Source organism: Orycteropus afer, unplaced genomic scaffold (assembly GCF_000298275.1).
Source record: "Orycteropus afer afer isolate SDZICR_OR568_19922 unplaced genomic scaffold, OryAfe1.0 scaffold00092, whole genome shotgun sequence".
NCBI lineage: Eukaryota > Metazoa > Chordata > Mammalia > Tubulidentata > Orycteropodidae > Orycteropus > Orycteropus afer.
Window position 1 is genome coordinate 1,913,145 of NW_006921679.1, and position 23,260 is coordinate 1,936,404.

Consider the following 23,260-nt stretch of genomic DNA (forward strand, 5'->3'; position numbering starts at 1 on the left):
TAAGAGTTATAGTGGAAAAGTGGATGACCAAACTATGGTACATACACATAATGGAATGCTATGCAGCACTAAAGAATAATGTAGAGTCTGCAAAACATCACATAATATGGATGAACTTGGAGGACATTATGTTGAGTGACGTAAGTCAATCACAGACTTCTTGTGGAGGGTGGTCAAGGAAAGGTTTAAATATGGAGGGAAACTTTCTTTGTTGACTGCCAGAGGTGGGAGGGGAGGAGAGGGAACACTGCAAAAACAAAAAACAAAAAACAAAAAAACACATTGACCCATGTCACTTTAGTTTTGTGTATTTCACTGTACATAAATTATATTTCAATAAAGTGTATTTTAAAAAAATTAACTTTTTAAAAATGGATGATAACAGTATTTTTCAAATTTCATTATACAATATTGACATTCCCACCCTACTTAGAATTAGAGATCAGATGTTCACCAAGGAAGGAGTTCATCAGAAAACCACTCTGTTCTTTCAGCAACCACAGACGTTTTATCTTAAGTTACCTTCAGTTGGATTTCTGTGGGAGTAGGTGCCAAGAAGGGTGGCTGCCCCACCAGCATCTCGAAGAGAATCACTCCGACGCTCCACCAGTCACAGAGCTGAGTGTATCCTGCAAGACAGACACTCAAGCCATGACAACTCAGGGACAAATTTGATGGGATAAAAAACACTTATTTACTGTGAAGTGGAAAAGCAGGTTAAAGTATCACAGGTATTACATTATGTCCAGAAAAAAAAACAGATCTACATAAAAATGACCATTCTGTGCGTGGGGCTTCGAGGAGAGGGCTAGAAAGGACATAAACCAAGGTGTTAGCAGTGTTCACATAGATGGGCCTATGGCCACTTTTTTTCTTATTTTAGGTCATTAGTTGTGAAAAGTCAGGTGAAGCCAGTCATGGAGGGCTCCTGGATAGGACCGCTAAGCCATTTTAGAAGAACTGGAAGACTATGGATTGCCGGACACACCCAAAAACCAACCCCACTGCCATCAAGTTGATTCCAACTTATAGCAACCCCCATTGTGTTTCCAAGGCAGTAAACCTTTACAGAAGCAGAATGCCCCATCTTCCTTGTGTGGAGCAGCTGATAGGTTTGAATCCCCAACCTTCTGGTTAGCAATCAAATGCCTTAGGCACAAGGCCACCAGAGGACTGGAAGACAGGAGGGCTTTTTAGCAAAAGAAACACCTGGACCAACTCCCTTCAACCTAAAACAGATGCTTTGTGCCAGGCATTAAGACCAGGCCTTTCCTCAAAGAGCTCCCTGCCAGCAGCAGCTGGGGCTGATCGTCAGGGAGGCTGCCAAGGTGATTCACTCGTCTTTGGTTTTCTCCCACTTTTCTGTCAGAGTCCCACATCCCAGTACCAACCATTTCTCAATATTGATGTTGCCCACTCCTTGCTTGGGTATGAGCTGGCACTTACGATGTGCCAGGCTTGCTTCTTCAGAGCCCCTTGTTCTTCCTCTGTACCATCTCATCCTCCCCAGTCTGGCACTTGAGGCCACAGAACCACTCCAGCTTCTCCCAACCTCAGTTCCTCTGGCTGCTATACGCCAGCCAGTGGAGCTGGCGGGGGTGCTGCGGGGCCAAGGGCTGCTCTCAGCGCAACTCCTCCCATATGCCCCTGGGAGAGGAGGGAAAGAGACATTTATTGGGGCCCAAAGTCAATATTCACAGCCCTCTTTCAAGGTAGTTATTATTACAGATGAGAAGTAATGTGCCTCTGAGTGGTTAAGTAACTTACCTTGGATTATCATAGCTAATAAAACCTAGACCTGAACCCAGGTCTGGCTTGAAGCAATGCATATAAAAGGAGAGGCTGCCAGCTACCTGGAGGGAGAAACTAGTTGGATCTGTGGCCTCAGGACCATGGTTGCAGGGGACATCAAGTTCAATTGGCACAATATCCTACACAAAAACACTGTTCCACACCCTACTTTGGCAAGTAGCGACTGACATCTTAAAAGCTTGCATACAGCCATCTAGATGCAATGATGGGTTTCTCCTCATCCAGAGGCACTTGACTGATAGCCAGAAGGCTGGTAGTTCAAACCCACCAGCCACTTCTCGGAAGAAAGGTTGGGCAATCTACTTCCACAGTGATACTGCCTCAGAAACCCAAGGAGGGGTCGCAATGAGTTGGGGCCGACTTGACGACACATAACAACAACAACAACAGAGCAAAGAAGAAAGAAAGAAAACCAAAGATGCATGGAAATAATTAGTCCAAGGGACTGGCATACCATGCAATCCTCAGCCTAGATGACTATGAGAGACAGTGGTGCCCAGCTACCACTGTCAACCACTTGGAGGGGAATCTATGTATCTACGTAGCAGATCCTGGATAGAGTGAGAGAAAAATGTGGAGCAAAACTCAAAATCATAAAAAAAAAAAAAAAAAAGGGACCAGGTTTGCTGGTCTGATAGAGCCTGGTCAAACCCCTGAGACTGTGGCCCCTAGCTGTCCTTCAGGTCTGGAACTGGACCCACTTCTGTGGCTTCCAGCCAAATAAAAGATAGACATATGAGCTGAACATTTACATTAGGTAGATACACTGCTTGGAGAAATCAATCATGGGAGAATAGAAGGGCTGTGCATGCACAGGGAGACAGCTCAGGGGCAGGAGTGCACGGGAGGGAAGGACACAGGGAAGAGGTAACTATGGAGAGGAAGTGGGAAGACAGCTGTTGCACTGTGGGAAACTGCAGTCAATATCATGAGACAAACTGTATGTGGACTGCTGTATGGAAAATGAATTGTTCTGTAAACTTTCACTCAAATCACAATAAAAAAAAAAAAAGGAAAGGCTGCCTATTTCTGGATTTATTCCCTAGAGTCAGTTTGGCAAACCACTGTGGCTCTGGGCCATGCACCCCATCATTGAGCCAGACGTCCCATGGGACAGAATGGAGCAGCCACCAGGAGACAAACTCTACTGCACACAAGTAATGTCATGCACAAGACCGTGTACAAATCTTACCCTCAGAGTGCTTCTGGTCTAGCAGGAGAGAAATGGAGGAAGCAGTATTTGTTTTGTGTCATACTCAGTAACCAGTTTGAGAAGATACAATTGAGCCAGAAGCCCAGGCAAAGAAGAGTTAGCCTGGAGCCTGAAACTGAATCGTTTAGGCCAACTGACCTGAAAGTGTTTCTATCATGTAATTGTTCCCCAAGTCAAACCCAGCTCTACCTGGGTCCCAGGCAGAAAGCCTTTGCGCCGTGGAGAACCCACTGTCTCATGAGGAAAGGTCGCACCACTGTCCATAGTCAACAGCAAGTATCCTATCAATTCCAAGCCAACATGGAGATTTGTTTGTTAATAACTGAGAACCCAAGCCATGGTATTTTCAATCACCTCATATGCATGTGAAAGCTGGACAGTGAATAAGGAAAACCATAGAAAAGTTGGTATTTTTGAGTTGTGGTGTTGGCGAAGAATATTGAAAGTGCCATGGACTGCCAGAATAATGAACAAATCTGTCCCAGAGAAGTGAATGCTCCTTGGAAGCGAGAATGGCCAGACTTTGTCTCATCTACTTTGGTCATGTTGTCAGAAGGGACCACTCCCTGGAGAAGGGTATCATGGTTAGAAAGTGGAGTGTCGATGAAAAAAGGGGAAGGCCCTCAACGAGATGCATTGACATAGTGACTGCAATGATGGCCTCAGGTACAGCAAGGATTGTTGAGTCTGGCACAGAACTGGGCAGTGTTTTGTTCTGTTGTACAGAGGGTCCCTAGGAGTCGGAGCTGGCTCAACAGCACCTAACAACAACAACTGAGTCCTGAGGCTTCTTTGGATACAAAGATGTGATTTGATGGCTAGAGCCTCAGCTAAAGCTGGGGAGGACCTCAGAGGTCACCTGGCTCCACGGGTGGGTTTGAGGTTAAAGACTCTTGCTGCTTGGGCAGTGGGCCTGTGAGTGCTCAAAGCAAGAGACTGCGAGCACGTACCTTTGCGAAGGAGCACTTCTGGGGCGATGTAATTCGGAGTCCCCACCAGGGAGTGTGCCAGACACCTCTGGTGCTGCTTCCGTGCCCTCTGCTCCAGCGTCTTCAGACGGTCTCCGCAGCGACAGTTAGACACATCATCCCAGAGGTCGCCGGGCTCCATGCTGTCCTGCCGCACGTGGTTTCCTTCCCCCCGGAATCAGGGTGATGAGAGGAGAGAGTGAACAGGAAGTCTTCACTACCTAACCATGCCGCCAACCCACAACTTAGAGCGGAAAGGTAACTCAAACAGAGAGAGGAGCTTCCTCAACTGTCCCCACAGGCACCTGTTCTTCCTGGGGCCTAAGACGCCAGCACCAGGGTAAGAACAAGGGTCAAAGCAACAAGCGGACAAAAAAAAAGGCGAAGCTACCTGCAGGGACATCACTCTTTACAACTGCCAGGCTGGTATCAACATATCTTAGGTATCTGTTTGCCACGTTTTAAGGAAAGCATGGGAAAACTTCAGAGGATTTATAAAATATGAACAAAAATAACTTAAATGTCATAAAGTGGGAATAAAGAAGAGTTAAAGGATTTTGGATGAGTTTTGAGTTAAAAATAAAAGCCTGGGCTATGGTATTAAAACAGCTATTTCAAGAATCTGAGCAATACAGTCAGTAACGACCAGCTGTTCCAGCAGACCTCCAGGAAGTGGGGTTACATTACACTTTGAGATAGATTCAGGTTAGACATGGGGGATTCTTAATAGGAAAAGAGAGTGAACATGGAAACATGCTCCAATGGCAGGGCAAGGAATTTTACTTTTCTTAGGCTCTGGTCTACAAGGCAGAGTGGTTCCCCATAAAGGCCCTGTGATACCCCATAGTCTGTTGTCCTAAAAATATTATAATATTATAATGTGAATTATATCCACAAACTTAAAAAAAAAAGAAAGAAAATCTGACACACTTCATACTATTCCTTTAGGGAAAAGAGGATCACACACCAAATTAAAAAAAGATGGAATGACAGATTAGTTCAACATGATCAGATACCCCCCTCCCTCGACAGGGAAATCTCTGTCTTGGGCAGTTCTGTTACATCTCAATACAGAGAGCAGATGGAATGACAGTAACATGTGTTAAGACAATACCTTTCTGGTAGTATTTGGAATTGTGAGTCCACCGGAATCCTGTGCAGAGGCCAAAGTCTGTCAGCTTGATGTGGCCATCAAGATCAATGAGAATGTTGTCCGGCTTGATGTCACGGTGGATGAAGCCCATCTTGTGCACACTCTCGATGGCCAGCGTCAGCTCTGCGATGTAGAAGCGGGCCAGTGGCTCAGGGAAGACCTCCATCCGGATCAGCAGGCTCATCATGTCCCCCCCGGGGATGTAGTCCATCACAAAGTACAGGCTGTCCTTGTCCTGGAAGGAGTAGTAGAGCTTCACCACCCACTCGTTGTCCGCCTCGGCTAGGATGTCCCTCTCCGCTTTGACGTGGGCCACCTGGTTCCGATTTAGGACGTCCTTCTTCCTCAGTGTCTTCATGGCATACAGTGCATGTGTGTCCACCTTACAAGCGAGGCACACCTCCCCGAAGGCACCGATGCCCAGGGTTTTGATTTTTACAAACATGGACTTGTCCATCTTGGCCCTCTTCAGCCTGTTGTAGTTGGACTCTTTCTGGTATAAGATCTTCCTCATTTGCTCCTGCTCAGCTTCACAGAGGCCAGCCTTGGTGGGAGAAAAATAAGGAGGAAGAGTCACATTGGAGCAGTCCCATGACAGACATGAATTAGGAGACCCTGACTTAACAGGTGTGAGAATACAGAGAGATGGGGCCCCAAGACTATGTGCAAGGTTCTGCTCTTTCTATCAACATATGGATGCCCATCTGGAACCCATAGGTAATATAAAACCAGTTGTTTCTCAAGGTGACTTTAGGCTCTAAAATGAAGGAAAATAGATGAATAAAATAAGATTAATAAATATGTTAATAAAAATCTCTGGAGAAGGGGGACACAAACTTCCTGGAACTCTAAAAGCACATGAATATTTCAATAGCTCTGGTAACATGGGAAAAAAGGAAAGAAAAAAGTCAACGAAAATGGACAGTAGGAAGCAAGAGCACAAATGTGACTTTTAGAGTCTGAAATTACAGGCTCTGTGTGGTGTAATTTTATCATTACATTTTAATTTAAATGATTTCATTAACAAAGACCTTCTCCAGCCAGCAAAGGTGTACTTACAACATTATTCACTCAATAATGACTTAAAGGAAGACTAATGGATCACCACTAGATGTGTTTTTCTTTAAAAATTCCACAATCCCAATTTATAAACTCTTTGTTTTTGCTCTATCAAAATGCTACATCATTAGTTAGTAATCCTTGATGAATTCTGTTAAACATTTAACCATTACATAATGGTTAAATGTTACGTGTCAACTTGGCTAGGCTATGATTCTCATTGGTTTGGCAGACACTATGTAATCAACTTCCATGATTTGATCTGAACTGAGCCACCAATCAGTTGGAAAGGTGTTTCCTTGGGGGTGTGGTCTGCCTCCAGTATCTAGACTATCGCCCTGGGAGATGGATGTTCTGGCAAAGCTTGCCTTCAAATTTCTCAACCCAGCATTCTTCTTGTTACCTGACTTCAGGTTCTTGGGATAAAAGCCAGCGGAGGCCTCCAGCCTGCTGTCTGACCTGCAGATTTTGGGTTCATCAGCTCTTGCAACCATTGTCAGCCAGCACAGGCTATTGCCTGACCCAAGGATTTGGGACTTGCCAGTTCCCACAATTGCGTGAACCATTTCCTCAAAATTGTGTGAGCCATTTCCTTGAAGTAAATGTCTCTCTCTATGGGAGCTCTGGTAGCATAGTGCCTAAGGCACTTGACTGCTAACCAAGAGGCTGGCGGTTCAAACCCACCAGCCACTCCTCGGAAGGAAGGTTGGGCATTCCGACTTCCATATTGATATCTGCCTCAGAAATCCAAGGAGGGGTCGCTAGGAGTCAGGGCCGACTCGATGGCAAATAACAACAACAACAAATGTCTCTCTCTATGTATCACCAGGAGCAGCTCAGGTGACACAGTGCCTAAGGCATCTGACTGCTAACCAGAAGGCTGGCAGTTCAAACCCACCAGCCACTCCTCAGAAGGAAGACTGGGCAATCTACTTAAGTAGAGATACTGTCTTAGAAACCCAAAGAAGGGTCACCATGAGTTGGAACCGACTCTACCACAGTGAGTTTTGTTTTTTTTTTTTGCTTATATGTCTCTACTTAAAAAACCTCTTCCAAATGCTGAAGAGCAAAGATGTCTCCTTGAGGACTAAGGTGCACCTGACACAAGCCATGGTGTTTTCAATCGCTTCATATGCATACGAAGGCTGGACAATGAATAAGGAAGACCAAAGTAGAGTTGATGTGCTTGATTGTGGTGCTGGCAAAGAATGCTGAAAATACCACGGACTGCTAAAAGAACTAACAAATCTGTCCCGAAGAAGTGCAGCCAGAATGCTCCTTCGAAGCGAGAATGGCCAGACTTTGTCTCACCTACTTTGGTCATGTTGTAAGATGGGACCATTCCCTGGAGAAGGATATCACACTTGGTAAAGTGGAGGGTCAATGAAAGAGGGGAAGGCTCTCAACAAGATGGATTGACACAGAGGCTACAATGATTGGCTCATGTATAGCCGGGATTGTGGAGCTGGCTCAGGACTAGGCAGTGTTTTGTTCTGCTGTGCACAGGGTCACTGTGAGTCAGAGACGACTTGACGACACCTAACAACAGCATACACTTCTAGTTTTGTTCCTCTAAAGAACCCAGACCGAGACACACCATGAAAATCAATTTGTTGATTTACCTGTTAGCAAAACAAAACTACAGGATGTGGGAATGGCTTTCACCAACTCTCCTAGGAGAGTCAGGGTGAAAGGGGAGACCGAGGTTGTTTAGTTAATTATGTGCACCCTTTGTAACTTCTCCAAGCTGTTCCCATCTTAATCAGACTACTGCCCTGGGAGATGAGATTGTGATAAAGATGTAAAAAGTAGACACAAAAACCAGGTTCTGCTGTGGCCCATGTTACCAGTTAAAGAACGAGCACAGGTTGAGTGGAAGGCATGCAATGAGAAATTACTTTGGCCATTTCCTGTTCCAGCTGCAGCCTGCGGTTGACTTTCTGCTGGTAGGTTTTTATGACATTCTCTATGTGCTGCTCCATGAAGAACTTAAAGGCATATGGCGAGTAGCTCTTGATGCGCGACTCTCTCTTCTCTTCATCTCGGCTATTTTTCCGAACAGGAACGGGGGAAGTCTGGATTTGCTTTTTGTCCTTCCCTGCTTTCTCCCCTTTGGCGCTCTTGTGGCCCTTGTCACTCCTCTCAGTGGGCTCGGCAGCCTGGCCTGCTCGGAGGCCCTGCTCCAGCCCCGCACAAAGGCTGTCCACGTCGTACTGCTCCGATTTACTCTGTAGCAACAGGTGCTTCGGGTACGGCGGGGGTGGGCAGCGCATCTCTGGGCTGCCATATTCCACGTCCAGTGGGTATGCACTCGTGCCCCCCAAGGGCAGAGAGGGCTCATCCTTGGGGTCCAGGCCCTCCACAGCTGGGCTGGGTGCCGGCATCCAGGCAGGGTGGGAGGGCCCCACGGCCGTCTGGGGCTCGGGCCTCAGCACCCTCACGCTTTTCACTGGGTGCAGGATGTGGGCAGACGTGACGGCCGTGATGGTGTTGGGAGAGGGCATGGAAGGCTCGGCTTTGCTGGGGGCTCCCGCCCTGATGGGTCCCGCCACCTGCTGCTGGTGGTTGTTGAAGGAGCTGGTTCTGCTGGGGACAGAACTGTCGGGCCGGAAGGGCACATGCTGGTGGGGGGGTGCCTCGAGGCCGGGCTTCTGAAGAGAGTCCCGGCGTGACAGAGTGGTGGACGGCATACACATGTTCATCTCATACAAGTCCATGTTCAGGCTGTTCCTTGATGGGGTGAGCAGATTCTGGGGGGGGCTGTCGCCCGCAAACACCTGCACTCGAGAGCCCATTGAGTGCATCTGGTGGGAGGAGGGGCTGGTCTGCTTATGGTGTGGGTATTGCAGGTACAGCCCGGCCACCAAGCCTGAGGTCGGAAACCCGAGGCTGGCATTGGGCTGGGCCGCCTGGCCCTTCGCAGGAAGGTTTGCATATCCTGCTGCCTCTGGTGGCCCCTTGTTTTGGAAGGAGGGGCTGCGCTGGAGGCCATAGACCAGCGGCTCCCCCTGGACCATCAGATGTGGGCGGCCGTAGTGCGGGCCGTTGGGGCTGTGGGGGCCTGGGAGCTGCAGGGCTGGCCCCCCTTGGTTAGTGACAGGGAAACTCAGCACTGGGGCCTCCATGTTTGCACAGTACCCTTTGGGTGGGTGCTGATGACCACCAGGCAGGCCGTGGGTGCCGGCTCCTGCAGCAGGCCTCTGTCCAGAGAACATGTAGTCCATGTACTGGTGTGGCACTTCTTTCAGTATGGTTGGTCCCTCTGCCCCAAAGCTGGGTCCTTCATAGGTTGCCCCGCTCATCTGGTGGTACGAAGGGAAGGAGTCACCCGTTCCTTCAAAGCTTGGCCTCCGGGCCATGCTGACTGGCATCATGCCCTTCCCTGTAGGGGAAGAAGGGAGAGACCCGTTAGAAGAGGTGTGGCCCAGACACTAGCACATCCTTGGGCTGAGTCTGTGCCACAAGCTCCTTCTAAGGTCCTATGACGGGGCATCAGTGGGGAGCATGTGCTGGGGCCAGACCTGGGGCCTCTGTTTGACCAAAGGACTGGTCACTGCTGGCACGAGGAAGGAGCCTGAAGGTCAGAGGGCACATGAAGGGCCAAGGGTGAACACAGTCAGCAGCAAGGGCCCCCTCTTTCTGGGGGAGCACCCCTCCACTTCTGAAGGTGTAGCACCACCCTGAATAAACGACGCCCACTCACTGCCCTCCAAGGCACTGGACAATAAACTTCATTTCCTTCACGATATGCTCAAGTCGTTTGGGACTACTGAAGCTCACTGTCACACACATTTCCCAAAGTCTGCGTTTTCCTAACTTAAGGAGCAGAATCTGATCCACTGCCCAAATGTCTACTTTCTATTCACATTGTTTCAAAAGGAAACATTTGGACTTCTGGCAAGATGGCAGAGTAGGCAGACAAGCTACACAGGCCCTCTTCAACAAAGAAACGAGAAACTAATTGAAACAGATACAGAAGGTAATAAAAAATGAACATTTTTTGGGAGTTTTTTCTTTATTAAAAATTAAATTTATTAAAATTTTATTGAAACAATTTTTTTTAATTAAAACACAAATTAAAATTCATCACAGATTGCTGTGATTTAAAATCAGAAATTGTACTGTGGGAGGAAAGGCAGACCCAGGACAGCAGTGGACAGTGTTTGGGCACCGTTTTTTTTTTTATTACAACAAAAATTAAAATTGAATTTTGTTTTTAATAAAAACAAAACGCACACAACAATAACAACAAAAAGCAACCGCACAAAATCCCTCTACCAATCACCAGATTGACCTCAGCTACTGCTTCCATAACTCTGAGGAGTTCTCTGGTTTGTCAATCTCTCCCCGTCTGCTGCCTGGAAGGAAGGGCACCAGGCTGCTTTGCTGGCTTTTGCCTCGCCCCTCCCAGAAATGCGTTGGCGGAGTGACAGCCCTCGGCAGCCCCCACATCCGCAGAATCACAGCCAGACGCACACTTTCTTTTGCCTGGGGTAAGAGAACGCATAAGGAAAAGGCAGAAGGCAATATCTGCAAAACGGGGTCTGCAGCTGGCTTTGGAGCTGTGCCATGACAGCCCCTAGGCCCCTGAGAGGTGGCTGTGTCTGGGACTACTTACAGAGAGTCCCCCATACACAACAAAAACCAAACTCCTAGCCATGGAGTGGATTCCAACTCACAGTGACCCTACAGAACAGAACAGAACTGTATCATCTTCTCCTACACAGCCACTGGTGAGTTCAAACCCCCAACCTGCTGGTTAGTAGTCAAGAGTTTACCCACTGCCCCACCAGGGCTCCTGAGAGTCCTCTAAGCAAGGATAAGACAGAAATGGGCATCCTTGCAACAGTGAGGATACAACTTACAAAGTCTGTGTGACTTCCTGCTCAAAAGTGGGTTTTATCTAAGACCATCCACAAACAGGGAAAAGCCCCTTTTTCATGAATCTTTATCGCACCCAAGGGACCTCAGATACCAATAACTGCTCTAACATGCTAAATCCTGGGGGAGAAACACCTACTGCCAGCCGTCAGTCACCTCCGTGCAGCTACCTGTTCCATCTTAGGGAGAGGGGGTATATCCATGGGAGGTGTCCCCAAAATACCCCACCACGAGAGGGCAGTGATGCTCATATCTGCGGTCTCAAGGAGGCCAGCCATTGTGGAGCCCATGTCCCCATGGTTTCAGAGGACAACACGTGGAAAGGTGTGTTTTTAGAATCGATGAAGGAAGTCTCCCTTTCCAAAGGCCCAAGAGAATGTAAGGACCAATTTGTAGCTCTCTCACTTTCCTGGGGAGCTCTGGTGGTACAGTGCCTAAGGCATCTGACTGCTAACCAGAAGGATGGTGGTTCAAACCCACAAATACTCCACGGACGTAAAGATTTATTGCCTTGGAAACCCATCAGGGGTCGCTGCCAAATTCTACATCCAGTGAATGTTGTGATCTCTTATGAAACAAAACAAGTGTGGTATGAAGTACCACAGAACGCAGTGAAATCCCCTCCCTGATGCATTGCACCACTGGCTGCTTCCCCACCTCCTCCCTCCCCAGGCCTCTTCTGCCAGCACAGGGCATGGCCTGGGTTCATGAACAAGCCCATGTTCCAGGGAAATGGTGCCCAAACACTGTGCACTGCTGGGCCAGGTCTGCCCTTTCTCCCATAGCGTGGTTTTTGATTTACATCACTGCTATCTGTACCCCCACGACAGGCACATCTAGGCTCACCTGGGGAAGTCTGCTTGATGACACGCACTATCTGCTCGTTCCTTGGGTCCAAGTAGCCCATTTTACTGATGTATTCCAGAGCGGCCTCTATGCTCCTGCTGCCTGTCTGCTTCAGCGCTCGGACCGCCATCTCCTGGGGGAAAAGCACAGACACAGTCTATCCATCTTCAGAGAAAAAAGCCGCAGACTGACTTCCACTCCTGGCTGCCTGATTTGTTAAGACAATTACAGTGAACCTCTATGTGCATCGACAGAAGGCGGTGGGTGGGTGGGGTCACAGAGCTACATGCAAGGTGCTACAGAGAACTATTAGTTAGCAAAGATGTCTGTGCTGCAGGTACCAAATGACAGCATCTAACACAGACTAAACCACAGGATGTGTAGTGTATATCAAGAATACAAAGACAGCTTGCACAGCCACTGCTTCCACCATCTTGGACAATGGTGCCCCACCTGCTGCTGCTCCTGTGGCCCTGGGGTCCTACTATTATTGGCTCTGGAGCCCCCTGTCAACCCCTCAGAGCCAGCTCTGGACCCAGCCAGTACCTGCAGTGCAGCCTACCCACCATGCACTACCAGGACAGCCTGCCCAGGTTGCCTGTTCCCAAACTTGAAGAAAACATTAGGAGATAACTTGGTGCCCGGAAGCCCCTCTTGGATGATAGCCAGTTTAGGAAAACAGAACAATTATGCAAAAGTTTTAAAAATGGGAGTGGAAAAGAACTGCATGGGTGACTGGTTGGCTCAGGACAAGAAGAATAAACATACGAGCCACATTTCAGAGCAAAGACAATTGAAAAACATCAAAGATGCAGGAAATAATTAGTCCAAAGGACTAATGGAACATGTGAACCCCAGCCTCCATGACCCTGAGACCAGAAGAACCAGATGGTGCCCAACTACCACTGTCAACTACTCAGAAAGGGATCAAAATAGGAGATCCTGGATAAGGTGGGAGAACAATGTAGAACAAAACTCAAAATCATAAAAAAGACCAGGCTTACTGGTCTGATGAAGGCTGGTGGAACCCCTGAGGCTATGGCCCTTCAACACCCTTCATGCTAGGAACTGAACTTCACCCCTGTGACTCAATTGGTAGCCAAACGATAGAAAGGCCTGTAAGGTGAACAGTAGTGTCAGGAGGGTATACACTCATTAGAACCATCAAGCATATGAGATTGGGAGGACAGCATTTGTCTAGGGTTGGAGCTAGAAAGGAGGAGGGGATGGGAAGGAAGGATGCAAGTAAGGGGTGGGTGCAGGGAGGAAGTGGGAAGAATGCTGTTACAGTGTAGGGATTGCAGTAAATGTGACAAAACAGAAAAAAGAAAAAAAACCCCAAAACCTGTTGCCATAGAGTCCATTCCAACTCACAGTGCCCGTAGAGGACAGACTGGAATTGCCCCATAGGGTTCCCAGGCTGTAATCTTTATGGAAGCCGACTGTAACACCGATCGATCTCCCATGAAGCTGCTGTTGGGTTTGAACCACAGATCTTTCAGTTAGCAGCCCAGTGCTTAACTACTGTACCACCAGGTTTCCTGAACATAATACATTTTAAAACAAATTATTTTATTTTTGCTAATACTGTTGAAAATATATACAGCAAAACACAGGCCAATTCAACAATTTCTACCTGTACAATTTGGTGGCATCAATCACATTCTTCAAGTTGTACAACAATTCCCACCCTCCTTTTCCGAATTGTTCCTGCCCAGTGGATGTAAGCTCACTGTCCCAAAGCCTCCTTAAACCTTTTCAGTTGTTGTCAAGTTGATCCTATATAGACAGTTCTTTAAGGAGCTCTGGTGGTGTGGTGGTTAAGGCATTTGGCTGCTAACCAAAAGGTTGGTGGTTTGAACCCACCAGCCACTCTGTGGAAGAAAGATGAGGCAGTCTGCTTCTGTAAAGATTTACAGCCTTGGAAATGCAATGGGGGTCGCTATGAGTTGAAATTGACTTGATGGCAGTGGGCTTTTTTTTTTAATTTTTATTGTGATTTGGGTGAAAGTTCACAGAGCAAATCATTGTCCATACAGCAGTTTGTTTCATGACATTGAGTGTAATTCCTACAATGCAACAGCTCTCTTCCCACTTTCACCCTGTAGTTACTTCTCCCCTGTTCCCAGATTCTTTCCTATGCATTCCTACCCCCTGAGCTATCTCCCTGTGCAAATACTGCCCTTCTGATCTCCCACAGTTGATAATTCTAAGGACTGTATCTGCCTGGTGTAACGTTCACCCTATATGCCTATCTATTGTTTGGCTGGAAGCCATGGGAGTGAGTTCAATTCCAGGCCTGAAGGGTAACTGGGGGCTATGAATCTCAGGGGTTTCACCAGAGACGTTGATTTTGAGTTTTGCTCCACATTGTTCTCCCACTGTATCCAGGATCTCCTGCGCTGACCCCTTTTCAAGTGGTTGACAGTGGTAGCCGGGCACCATCTAGATCTTCTGTTCTTATGACAGTGGGTTTGGTTTTGACACAGCACTCTAAAAGAGCACAATGCTCCCGGAAGACAGTCTTTACTAATTAAGCTCAACCACTATCAGGAGCTCTGGGGTGTAATGCCTAAGGCCAGAAGGCTGGTGGTTCAAACCCACCAGCCAACTCCTTGGGAGGAAGACTGGCCTATCTACTTCTGTAGAGATACCGCCTCGGAAACCCACGGAGGGGTTGCTATGAGTTCAATCGACTCGACAGCAGTGAGGTTGGTTTTTTTTTTTTGGTACTTTTACGTTTAAAGATGAGTTCAGGTGATATTTTTGGCTTAAGGTATAAAGACATTTTTATACTGGACCTAAAAGAAACATAAGTTCTGCCTCTCCTTAGAAAACTCTTAAATTCAGGTTTGTGGATAAACCTAAAACTGAAGAACTTGAATAGGAAGAATGGTGAGAGTCGGAAAAAGGGATTTCCAGCACAGCCACAGGCTGACCCTCAGAAAGGCCTCAGCTGGCCCCAGTGGCGCATCCCCAGTGGTGGAAGAGGAGCTGTGGGGTCTGCCCCTGAGGGGATGGATGGCGCAGTTGCTGAAGAGTCATCTATGAAACACTTAGCGAATGCCCACTGTTTACAGTGACCTGTGCCCAGCTGCCAACAGTAGAAGGCCTTGCCCTTAGGGACTTGGTCTAGAGGGATAAAGAACAGAGAAAAGGGCACAAAAGTAGCCCTTGGAGCAATGACCAGGTCATAACATGTCCTTTAAAATTGCTTGTTGGAGATCAACCGACGTAACATACTACACAAAAACACTGTTCTACATCCTACTATGAGTCGGGGCCGACTCGACGGCACATAACAACAACAACAACGTCCTACTTTGGTGAGAAGTGACTGGGGTCTTAAAAGCTTACAAGTGGCTAAGATGCAACAATTGGTTTCTCTTTGTCTGGAGCAAAGAAGAATGAAAAAAAAAAAAAAAACAAAAAACAAAGATGCATGGAAACAATTACTCCAAGGGAATAGTAGAGTATGCAAACCTTAGCCTGCATGACCCTGAGCCCAGAAACACTAGATGGTGCCTGGCTACCACCGTCAACCACTTAGAAAGGGATCAAAATAGGAGATCCTGGATAAGATGGAAGAACAATGTGGAACAAAACTCAAAATCATAAAAAAGACCAGGCTTATTTGTCTGATAGAGACTGTTCAACCTTCAGGACTATGGCCCCTAGTCACCCTTCTGGCCTGAAATTGAACTCACTCCCGTGGCTTCCAGCCAAACAACAGACAGGCATATAAGGTGAATATTTACACTAGGTAGGTACATTCCTTAGGAAATCAACCATGGGAGACCAGAAGGGTAGTATTTCCATAGGGAGATAGCACAGAGGGCAGGCATGCATAGCAAAGAAGGACACCAGGAAACAATAGCCACAGGGAGGAAGTGGCAAGAGAAATGTTATATTACAGGAATTGGAGTCAATGTCATGAAACAAAATGTGTATGAACTGTTGTATGGGAAATGAGTTTGCTTTGTAAACTTTTGTTGTTGTTGTTGTTGTTATGTGCCGTAGAGTCAGATCTGACTCATAGCGACCCCTCCTTGGGTTTCCAAGGCAGTATCACTATGGAAGTAGATTGCCCAACCTTCCTTCCGAGGAATGGCTGGTGGGTTTGAACCGCCAGCCTTCTGGATAGCAGTCAAGTGCCTTAGGCACTACGCTACCAGAGCTTTTACCCACATCTAAATTTAAAAACATAACAATGGTTTGGAAAAAAAAAAATTGCTTGTTGGAAGAGTGGTTAGAATCTGGTTACTGGCCTGAGAAAGGGACAAGTTAGACAAGAGTTCAGAGGAGAAAGGATTTCTTCCACTGTAGAGTGTGCCACACATGGCAGGTTGTGGTAGAGAAAGAGAGCTCCTGGCAGATGCCACGGTCAGCACAGGAACTGGGGGTGAGAACGTGGGTGTGGTGGAGGATGGGCTGGATGGCAGGGGGCATGCTGGGTAATGGAGACAAGTGAGGAGGACCCACAGGCGTGGCCAGACTGTGCATGGGTTTGGATGGCAAGTTCTGGAGGCTATGCCCCTCTTGGAGGGGAGGCAAGGATGCTTTCCAAAGGGGACATAAGGTGATTTGAAATTAACTGGGTGGCAGTTTCAGAACGCACTGAGCAGAGAGGCACAGCCAAGCCCGGGCCTCTCAAGGGGGGGTGTGAGGCATTGGCAGTGGGGCAGAGGCTGGGAGACAAGGACATGGTGCACGAGAGCCACCACGCAGCTGTGTAGGGGTGTGGGCGCCAAGGAAACATGCAGTTCAAGTAGGAGTTTAGACATGCTGAATGCAGCAGCAGGAAACGAGACTGTGAGGAAATTAAGCCAGGCTGGCTGTGACCTTCATGAACAGTTCTGCAGAGTCATAGGCAAATGGAGAGAACAAGGAGGAGAAAGAACAGCACAGAAGCCAACTTTCCTACGACCAAAAAACCGAACTCGCTGCCATCGACTTGATTCTGAGTCATAGGGACCGCCTTTGGGTTTCTGAGGCGATAAATCTTTACACAAGTAGATTGCTCAGTCTTCCTTAGGTGCAGTGGCTGGTGGGCTTGAACCACTAACCTTGTGGTTAGCAGTCAAATGCCTTAGGCACTATGCCTCCAGAGCTCCTTGGCTTCCTACAGGGTGAACATTTATACCAGGTAGATATACTCCTTAGAATGACCAATCATGGGAGAACAGAAGGGCAGTATTTGCACAGGGAGATAGCTCAGGGGGGCAGGAGTGCATAGGAAAGAAGGACACAGGGAAGAGGTAACTACAGGGAGGAAGTGGGAAGAGAGCACTTACATTGTGGGGAATTGTCAATGCCATGAAACCAAATGTGTATGAACTCTCGTATGGAAAATGAATGTGCTCGGTAAACTTTCACCCAAATCACAATAGAAGTTAAAAAAAAAAAAAAAGAAGCCAGCCTTCACTTCGGACTTTAGAGAAATAAAAACAAAAGTAAAGGCAGCAAAGCTAAACAAACAAACAAAAACAAAAACAAAAAACACTGCCATCGAGTCAATCTGACTCATAGCGACTCCCACTGGGTTTCCAAGGCAAGTCTTTATGGAAATAGATTGACCAATCTTCCTTCCGTGAAGTGGCTGCTGGGTTTGAACTGCCAACCTTCTAGTTAGCAGTCAGATGCCTTTGACATTGCACCACCAGAGTTCCTTAAAGCAAAAGGGGATTTAAATAGCAGAAGCAGCATTTTGAAGGCTAAGGCATAGCAGGATCAGGAGGAAGAAATGGGGAAGAGGGGGTGAGAACACAGGAGAGGATGATCACCGAGGAGGGAGTGGGTGTTTGCGGACAGGGAAGGCAGAGGCCGCTCGCTGACAGGAGGTCACGTTCACTAATGAGAACAAAGAAGGAAAGAGGTGAAGACACAGGGAGGTCCTGGATGGTGACGAAGGATGCTGGCCCTGCTCTGTTGCAGAAGGACCACCTGTGGCCACAAGTCAGACTGACCCTGTTCCACTGTGTCCACTGTCCCCCAGCAGTCCCTTGTGGCACCTGCAGCCCTTGGCTGCCTGATCTGTGAATCTGTCTCCTCTTGTAGGCCTGAGGGTCCCCATGGTGCCCAAGGGGATATCCTCAGACCTAGCACTTGGGAGGTCTGGTGGCATAGTGCCTAAGGCATTTGACTGCTAAGCAGAGGGCTGGCAGTTCAAACCCACCAGCCACTCCTCAGAAGGAAGGCAATCTACTTCCAGAGTGATACCGCCTCAGAAACTGAAGGAGGGGTCGCTATGAGTCAAATCCGACTCCACAGCAGTGTGTTGCTTTTTTTGTTAGCTCAGCACCTAGAACAAATTAAGTCCTTCACGTACATTTGATTAGCTAATATCATTATAAGGGAGCTCTGGTGGCGTACTGGATAAGGCATTTGGCTGCTAACCAAAAGGACAGTGGTTCAAACCCACTAGCAACTCCGCAGAAGGAAGATGGGGCAATCTACTTCCGTAAAGATTTACGGCCTTGGAAACCCAATGGGGATCTCTATGAGTCATATTTGACTTGATGGCAATGAGTTTGGTTTTTAATGTTATTAAAAGCAGGTTTTCCGTGACTGACCATTTGCAGATCGAGTGGCAGGTAAAAGGAGACAGGAGCCCAAAGGCCACTGGGAAGAAGCATCTTCAGGCACGAAAATCCACCAGAGAAAATCTGCACTTGTACATAAAAGGCTGGCTGTACTCGCCACACGCTGCTCTGACATACTTAGTGATATGGGTGTGGGATACTGCAAGGTGGTGGGAAGGGCGGGGGTGGGTACCAGGAAGAGACTGGAGAGCACACAGGCCTGGGGAGGGTTGTCGTAATGGGCAGTCCCTGAGTGATTGAGAGGAACAGCCTACGACAGGAGAACAGGAAGTGACAGCTTAAGGGGGCAGATTGGAAAATGGTGACAAGAACAGAGCTGTTTTGAACAGCAGCACTTGGACTGACAGAAAGGGCAAGTGTCTGCAATCTGGAAGAACAGTCGAGAGAAGACAGGCATGGTTCAGAAGCAAAGCTTGTCCACGCCTCACCTGCAGACGGGAGACGATACCTCTCACGTCCCTCCTTCACGGCTGCCTTATGCGATGAGATCATGTCTGGGAAGAACTCTCAACAGCTTGGAGAAAGACGGTATAACACCACATATTATCAGGATCACCCTGGAGCTCTGGCACCCGTTAAAGAATGCGCCAAGAGGAGCCGACCCTAACCACAAGTGCTGACCCCACTGTGCACTCTTCAATCTGCTTTATCAGAAACGCGACCACTGACTCCTGTCTCCCTACAGGGAGTCACCCGAATGTATTAATTACTGCCTAAGGCATCTGAACGCTAACCAGAAGGTTGGTGGTTCAAACCCACCAGCCACTCTGTGGAAGGAAGACGGGGCAACCTACTTCTGTAAAGATTTACCGCTTCGAAAACCCAGTGGGAGATTGCTATGAGTTGGGATCAACTCAGCGTCAGTGGTTTGGTTTTTTGGTTTGAGAGTCGGGTAAGAGCCCTGGTGGCGCAGTGATTAGGCATTTGGCTGCTAATTGAAAGGTCAGTGGTTCGAATTCACCAGCTGCTCCATGGGAGAAAAATAAGGCAGTCTGTGCCCATAAAGATTTCAGCCTAGAAAACACTATGGGGCAATTCTACTTTCCCCTACAGGGTGGATGTGAGTGGGAATCAACTTGAGGGCAGGGGTTTGGTTTTTAAAGTGCCATGTAAGACCCTCTATTAAAGTGCTCTGCTGCTAACCAAGAGATTGGCAGTTCAAATCACCCAGCAGCTCCACGGGAGAAAAGAGCTGATGATTTGCTCCCGTAAAGATCACAGCTGAGAAAATCCTATGGGGCAATTCTGCTCTGTCACGTGGGGTCGCTGTGAGTTGGAATCAAGTCAACCACAACAACAAATGCCCAGGGAACAATAACAAACTATGAGGAGGAAGTGGGAAGAGAGGTGTTCCATTGTGGGGAATTGCAGTCAATGTCATGAAACAAACTGTCTGAACTGCTGTATAGAAAACAAATTTCCTCTGTAAACTTTCACTCAAGTGACAATAAAAGTTAAAAAAATACAATAACAAATGCCAAGTAAATGATACTATGAGGACTGACCACTTTAAAATTTTTACCTATTCATCCTGTTTATGGGACGTGCATGGCTTGAAGATTTGTACTTCTGCTGTGATTCCAAATGTAGGAACTTAACCAAGAAACACCAACACAAGAAGAATACAAGTAAGTACTTGTATTCCCAGAGATGTTTCAAATCATAAAACCTAACGGTGAATGAGCCAATTTACTTATCAAATAAAAACTTAATAACAATCCAAGTCTGTTGAGTCTTGCCCTTATTGTCTGTCCACCACTCTAATTTAGCAAATACTTAGTTTCTATATAAGAAGCTCTGGTAGCACAGTGTCTAAGGCATCTCATTGCTAACCAGAAGGTTGGTGGTTCAAACCTACCAGCCACTCTGTAGAAAGAAGAGTGGGCAATCTACTTCTATAAAGATTTATTGCCTTGGACACCCAAAGGGGGTTGCTATGAGTCAGAATTGACTCAATGGCAGTGGGTTTGGTTTGGTTTGTAGTTTCTATAGTTTCTATAGGAGCTCTGCTAGCATAGTGGCTAAAGCACTTGACTGCTAACCAGAAGGCTAGCGGTTCAAACCCACCAGCCACTCCTCAGAAGGAAGGTTGGGCAATCCTACTTCCGTAGTGATACTGCCTCGGAAACCCAAGGAGGGGTCGCTATGAGTCGGGGCCGACTCGACGGCACATAACAACAACAACAACAACATAGTTTCTATATAGGAGCTATATAGAATGTGCACGGGTTAAGCATTTGGCAGCTAACCAAAAGGTTGATGGTTTGAACCCACCAGCCACTCCATAGGAGAAAGAAGTGGCATTCTGCTTCTGTGATGACTTACAGACTTGGTAACTCTATGGGGGTCGCTATAATTAGAACTGACTTGATAGCAGTATATTTGGTTCAGGCTTGGCTTTGGTAAAGATTACAGCCTTGCCAACTCTATGGAATGGTTCTACTGTAGGGCCGCTACAGTCAGAATCAACTCAATGGCAGTGGGTTTGGTTTGGGCTTTGCTTCCGCAAAGATTACAGCCTTCGGCTCCCTATGGGCAGTTCTACTCTGTCCTCTAAAGCGTTGTGAGTCAGCCATCAACTCGATGTCAATACGTTTGGTTTAGTTTCAGTAACAGCTATATATTAACTCTCAAAGATGGCCTAGACATAAAGAGCCATAACTTAAAGTCAAAGGAAACTCAGAATCCATGTCTAAACTTACTGAGAATATACAGCAGCTCTGTCACCCTCACGGGCTCTCACCTTAGTGATCGTGGACTGCTAACAAGCCTGAGTGGGAGGCCATAAGCTTGGGCTCGTCATCCGCAACACAGCCTCTCCCTCCTGCAGGGCTCCAGTCTGTTCTCCTTCCTCTAGAGACTCAGGGAGCTCTGGTAGCATAGTGCCTAAGGCACTTGACTGCTACCCAGGAGGCCGGTGGTTCAAACCCACCAGCCACTCCTTGGAAGGAAGGTTGGGCAATCTACTTCCGTAGTGATACCGCCTCAGAAACCCAAGGAGGGGTCGCTATGAGTCGGGTCCGACTTGACAGCATGTAACAACAACAACTAGAGACTCAAACCTCTACAGACGCCAAGTCCAGTAGCTGAGTGTCACTGAGGAAGCGAATTTAAATCACTGCCTGGAGGACAGGGAGAGATGGCAGGAGGGAGAGTGGCTGCCATCTCCAATGACTGCCCCACTGTGCCCCGGTGCTAGGTCCTAGGTCAGCTGCCCCTCGACATACGTCAGGGATTATGTGGGGGATGAAGGTGTTACTCGATATAATATTTCTAGAACCCACATGTGCCTGGGTTCTGCCCTGAAACAGTCGCTCCTCATGGATCATCATTCCTGAACTGCTGCCTCATACCATTAACCACAGCACACATGGCTCCATGTCAGTCTGCTGTCCCCCTCGGCCATTTTCCGGCCTTGTAGCTTCTGCACTAAGTCTTCCACCCCCACATGCCCCTCTCACCCAGCCTGTAACCTGGTGTTTGAATTTTCCTTACAGACTAGGGGCCCCCTGGAATAGGAAAATGCCTTACTCATTCTGGCTTCCCTCCAAAAGCAAAACTCACTGCCATCGAGTTGATTCGACTCATAGCAACCCCCTCCTTGGGTTTCCAAGGCAATCTCTATGGAAACAGACTGCCTAGTCCTCCTTCCGAGGAGTGGCTGGTGTGTTTGAACTGCCAGCCTTCTTGTCAGCAAATACCTTAGGTACTACCGTCACCAGAGCTCTCCCTTTGGCTTCCCTAGTCCCTTCCATAATGAATGCTTTAAATCACACTAAAAAGAGACTTATAACATACCTGTGACACAGAAAAAGAAAGCAAAGTAAGAACTGCAGGAATGAGAGTAAACGGCAGAGTGACCTGATGAAGCCCACACTAAGTCATGTGGCACGTATGGGGGGGAGACAGCGGTGACACCCACGCAAGGACATCACTCATGCTCACTGTGAAAACTAGCAGTTCATGCCCTTTCAATTTGTCAACCACCAAAAAACCAAACTCACTGCCATTGAGTCGATTCTGACTCAAAGCAACTCCGACCGTTTCTAAGGCTGTTAATCTTTATGGAAGCAGACCACCTTATCTTTCTTCCACGGAGCAGTTGGTAGGTTTGAATCACCAACCTTTTGGTTAGCAACTAAATGCCTTAATCACTGTTGTTGTTGCTGTTATGTGCCGTTGAGTCGCACCCAACTCATAGCAACCCCTCCTTGGGTTTCCCAGGCAGTATCACTACAGAAGTAGATTGCCCAACCTTCCTTCTGGCCTTAATCACTACACAACCAGAACTCATTACGATTTCACTAATGAAACCAAATCAAACCAAACTCATTGTCATTGAGTTGATCCCAACTCACAGAGACCCCCCCCCTTGGGTTTCTGAGGCGGTAAATCTTTATGGAAGTAGATTGCCCAGTCTTCCTTCCAAGGAGTGGCTGCTGGGTTTGAACTGCCAATCTTCTGGTTAGCAGTCAAATGCCTTGACCACTACGCCACCAGAACTCACTACACCTTCACTAACAGTGTCGCTATTTCCCTTACTTCTTTTGGTCAGTGAACAACCTTCCTGAACTGTCCACTTGAATGACGGAACTGCAGCAAACCTGTTCTGGAGAAATGCCCTCTCCAGAGCAGACGGGAGGAGCCCTGATGGCACAGTGCCTGTTGTTGTTGTTATGTGCCGTCGAGTCGGTCCTGACTCATAGCGACCTCTCCTTGGGTTTCC

The 23,260-nt window shown here is 47.6% G+C and overlaps 1 protein-coding gene across 1 annotated transcript in view; it reads right to left on the minus strand.

Moving 5' to 3' along the window:
• LATS2 (large tumor suppressor kinase 2) overlaps positions 1-23,260 on the minus strand; it is a 116,709-nt gene that overhangs the window by 11,611 nt on the left and 81,838 nt on the right. The window contains exons 2-6 of the mRNA XM_007942529.1: positions 11,933-12,065; positions 8,104-9,587; positions 5,108-5,690; positions 3,976-4,158; positions 523-629 (exon numbers count right to left, since the gene is read on the minus strand). Coding sequence (XP_007940720.1) covers positions 523-629; positions 3,976-4,158; positions 5,108-5,690; positions 8,104-9,587; positions 11,933-12,065 — 2,490 coding nt within the window. The remainder of the gene's footprint in view (positions 1-522; positions 630-3,975; positions 4,159-5,107; positions 5,691-8,103; positions 9,588-11,932; positions 12,066-23,260) is intronic.